This window comes from Phoenix dactylifera, chromosome 17 (genome assembly GCF_051530095.1).
Source record: "Phoenix dactylifera cultivar Ajwa chromosome 17, Ajwa_hap1_PhDact_Kaust_v1.1, whole genome shotgun sequence".
Classification (NCBI taxonomy): Eukaryota; Viridiplantae; Streptophyta; class Magnoliopsida; order Arecales; family Arecaceae; genus Phoenix; species Phoenix dactylifera.
The window spans coordinates 1,217,941-1,222,012 of NC_143206.1; the positions used below are offsets into that span (position 1 = coordinate 1,217,941).

Genomic DNA, 4,072 nt, shown 5'->3' on the forward strand with positions numbered 1-4,072 from the left:
CCAATTAGGATTTCTAGGAATCCTACTCCAAGTAGGAATCCAATTTTAATTCAAAATTCCTAATCTCATTAGGATTGTAGGAATCCTATTCCAAGTAGGAATCCCAGTCCTACTCCAACTAGGATTCCCAGTCCTAATCCAATTAGGACTCTAGGTATCCTACTCGAAGTAGGACTCTTGTTTCAAGTCCAATTAATTAATTCCCTTTGTTCTTTCTTCAACTTCTTATCAATCAAATTGATTACTTGTGATTCCTAATCACAATTTCAACCATCGGATCGGTCAATACTTCTAGTGTGTGTGACCCCATAGGTTCTATTCTGACTGGTAGTGAGATATATTGTGATCTCTATCACTATATCATTGAAAACTCCTTTCAATGGGTTGGAACGATTCCAACTCAACTCGTTAGGGTTTGATCGATCATCAAGATAATCCCTATGAGTCCCACCATCCACCAGTGACACCTAGCAGCATGTAGTGGCTACCCAGCAGAATGGAATGATGAACCTCTAGGTGCAGTTAACATGTGATAGAGTCCTACTATCGTGGATCCCTACAGGACGGAGGTCATGGACAACTCGTCAAACCCCATCGTCTGTCATATGTCAAGATTTATTCGACTCGAGTTCGCTAATGGAAAACTCTTTTTCCACTTTATATTACTGCCCTGGCCAAGGTCTTAGAACTCAGTCTAACAAATCACATAGGATCACTCCTCTTCTATCAAGGTCGATAGATTCCTTATAGGTGCATACCCTACTCCTACAGTGAACTTACTGCAGCCAATCTACACTGCATGGACCCATATGGCTAGAGACCATGTATGTGTGCAGTCAAACTACAATAACCTCACTGTGAGTAGCCGAAGCACCGCAGGTCAAAGGACCAGTCACACTACTGCAACATCAAGCAAGTCACTGACGAGTGGATAGACATCCAAGTGACTTCTTGTCTTGGTCACGCTCAGTACCCTTGTTCTCTAACAAGCACCTACACTATCACTTCAGTGTCCCTACACTGTGGACTCAAGTCTCGTCCATCCAGAAGGAAAGTGATCTGTGCACTGATCGAATCGATCACCGTCCTCGTGATGATCCATTGATCAGGAGCATTTAGAAATTAATCACCAATGATACATGCCTTAAATTCTCAACTCTTGAGAATATGTATCATCATCTTATTAATTCCTTGGACGATTCATAGACACATAAATAATATGAATGAAAAGATGCCTTTTATTTATTCAATAATAAATAGTCAAGTACAAAATTATGTCCCTAGAATCAACAATGTGTCAGCCAAATTGGCTTCTAGGGCATACATCTAACAGGAGTGCCTAGCTAAGATAGATATATTTGAACCTAAAAGAAAAAAAAATGGCCCTAAAATCTTAGATGCAATCTTTGTAGGGTATTTCTTAGATAGTAGCACCAATATATTCCTAGTAATAAATTCTAAGATAAGTGACATCTTTAATAATACTCTCATAGAGGCTAGAGATGCTATTTATTTTGAAAATATATTTTCTTTTAGAAACAAAGTCCCAAATCCAACTCAATCTAGTTTATCCTGTAACCCTAGCCTTTTGAATTAGAGGTTCTTGGTGATTCGAGAAAAAGGAATAGATCTAAGCCTCATAATGGACTTTCTGAACCTAGAAGATGCACAAGAATAAGAAATAAAAAGGATCTTGGGGAAGGATTTTTTACCTTCCTAGTTGAAGATGAACGTTCCATTTTTGCAGACGAAATATCCTCACCCGATATGCCTTTCTGGGAGAAGCCCTAAACTCTAAGTTCAACTCAATAATCCAAAACCAAACCTGGATACTAACTGATCTTCCTCTAGGTAGTAGACCATTAGGGTGGAAGCTAGTATTTCATATGAAGCTTACACTTAATGGATCAATAGAAAATTATAAGGCTAGATTGGTGGCTAAGGGGTATAACTAGAAAAGGGGCTTAGATTATTTGGATGCCTATTCTCCTATAGATAGAATCACTATCCTTAGAACGCTTCTTAATTCAATTTATTATTTCAAGGCGGCGTAGCAATTTCTTGGCTAATTCCACCAAACACCTCGTCGCCTTCTACTTGAAGGCCCTGCCACCCCTTCGACACCCTCAAGGCATTCGATGATCTCCCATGTGTGGGCAACGACAACCTCCACCGCGGCCAACCCACCATCCACCATGTGTACAATGACACCCTCCCCCACCTCACCTTACGACCCTATCCCACCACCCCCTGAATCTCAAGTCCACAAGGTTGGCAATCCTGATCGGCCAATTTGGCAGCAGATTTCTTCTTTTGTTTATTTTGAAAAAGTGATGTGGCGAGCAACTATTGGCCCGGCCCACAGCTGATGTGGTACACTGGGTATAGGATATAATAGGGGTCATAGACCTGCATGATAAAGAAATCATCAGAGGATCCAAGAACTGATGCAAAGCAAATATTCACATAGGAGAATGGAAAAGATGATCGAGCAAGTCTTATTTCCCTTATTAGATTATACTTCCTCGATCCTTCCTTTGTGCTGTCTTTTGCCCTATCAAGGGGAATCAACCTTTAAGTTAGGTGATAGCCATGCATGCATTTGCCAGGAAGCATCATAGTGAATAGACCTAATGAGATCCCTGAAATCCAAAAGTTGATAGAAATTGTTGGTGCTGGTGGTTCGTAGATATGGTCCTCAGTTAAGAATTCTAGCAAACAAACAAAAAAAAAAAGTTCGGCAGATCGTAACTGTCTATTTATTTGATCATATGACTGTTGGTTGAAGTTGCGGTGGGATCGATCTAAGCTCTGCTTTGTACCATTGGCTTGTTATATTAAGCAACCACGATCCTTTTCTTTTTATTATTTGCGAGAAATTAGAAATAAAAGCCGTAAAGTGGCAAGAGCACAAAGAAATTGCAAGAAAAAGAGAGAAAATTAACATTCCTTAAGCTTGGAGCTGAGGTCTATAATTCCTTATAAGACATATTCAATTATCAGCTGTGCCCTTATTTTTTTTTTGCTAAAATATCAGCTGTGCCCTTATTTGCTCATGCCATAATGTGGCTTATCAGATGCATTCTGTTCTCATGACCACTCTTTGCTTCTTTTCTTCTGTTTATCACATTTGCTGTTAATGCTAAAAGTTGCATCATTTCATTAGTGACAGAGGAATACTACATAAGCATTATAGCACACAAATACTTTTTTGGGTTACATAGAGAGCAAAAACCACAAGCCCAACAAACATAAGCATCCTACCTACAGCCTTTCAGACTGCAGAGAAACACCTAGACATACATGGTTCTAAAACCTAGTCATAAGAGCGAGAAAACATATTAGAAGTATAGCAAATGGACTTGAGCTTATATAATGAAAACAAGCTATTGGTGGAACCATGATGACAAGAAGAGAGACCCAGAAAATGAAGCATTATGTGCCCATGTTGCGATGAACTTTGTCAATGAACTCTTTGGCTTTCCTGTCTATATCTGGTTCACCATACCAGTGGCCCCGGTCCTCATCGCTCGGCCGAACCTTTCTTGGATGCCTTGGTCCCTCTTCAACATCTTGTCTCTCATGGTGGTGCTTCTTGAAGCCAAGAAAACCAAGCAAAGATTTCTTCTCTCCTCCCATCCCTCACTTCCTTGCTGCTCTCTCCCTCCTTTCCTATGTAACAACAGCTCCTCTATGAGAACTTCTATTTGCTGGTTGTAAGAGGAAAGGAGCAACCTCAGAATTTATAGGAGGAGATCTCCCTCCCCCATGGAAAAATACAGGGGAACGAGAGCTGAGATATTTCAGACCATTGGGATCCAAAGGAAGGGTGAAGATTTAGTGAACTAAGGGTTGTAATGGGAACACTCGTAAAACCATGAAGGTGTCCAATGAAACACGGTATTCCACTTTTTTTGACTCTGACCGGTCAACTCACCGACCATTCGTTAATAGTCCCATTTACCGCGTTGCTTCCATCTTCTTTAGCCTTTTAGATAGAAATGGGGAAGAATGTGCAAACCCAAAACTACGTTGGTTCCTAATGTCAGCCATAATCCTATTTACGTAACCT

The 4,072-nt window shown here is 40.3% G+C and overlaps 1 protein-coding gene across 1 annotated transcript; it reads right to left on the reverse strand.

Annotated features, from left to right (window-relative positions):
• Window positions 1–3,162: 3,162 nt before the first annotated feature.
• LOC148699576 (uncharacterized) lies at window positions 3,163–3,766 on the reverse strand. The gene has a single exon (XM_088713658.2). The coding sequence runs from the start codon at window positions 3,637–3,639 to the stop codon at window positions 3,436–3,438; it is 204 nt and encodes a 67-aa protein (XP_088569784.1). The 5' UTR covers window positions 3,640–3,766; the 3' UTR covers window positions 3,163–3,435.
• Window positions 3,767–4,072: the final 306 nt, after the last annotated feature.

Excerpts from the sequence above, each read along its gene's own strand:
- LOC148699576 (XM_088713658.2), bottom strand. The coding sequence starts at position 3,639 with ATGGGAGGAGAGAAGAAATCTTTGCTTGGTTTTCTTGGCTTCAAGAAG.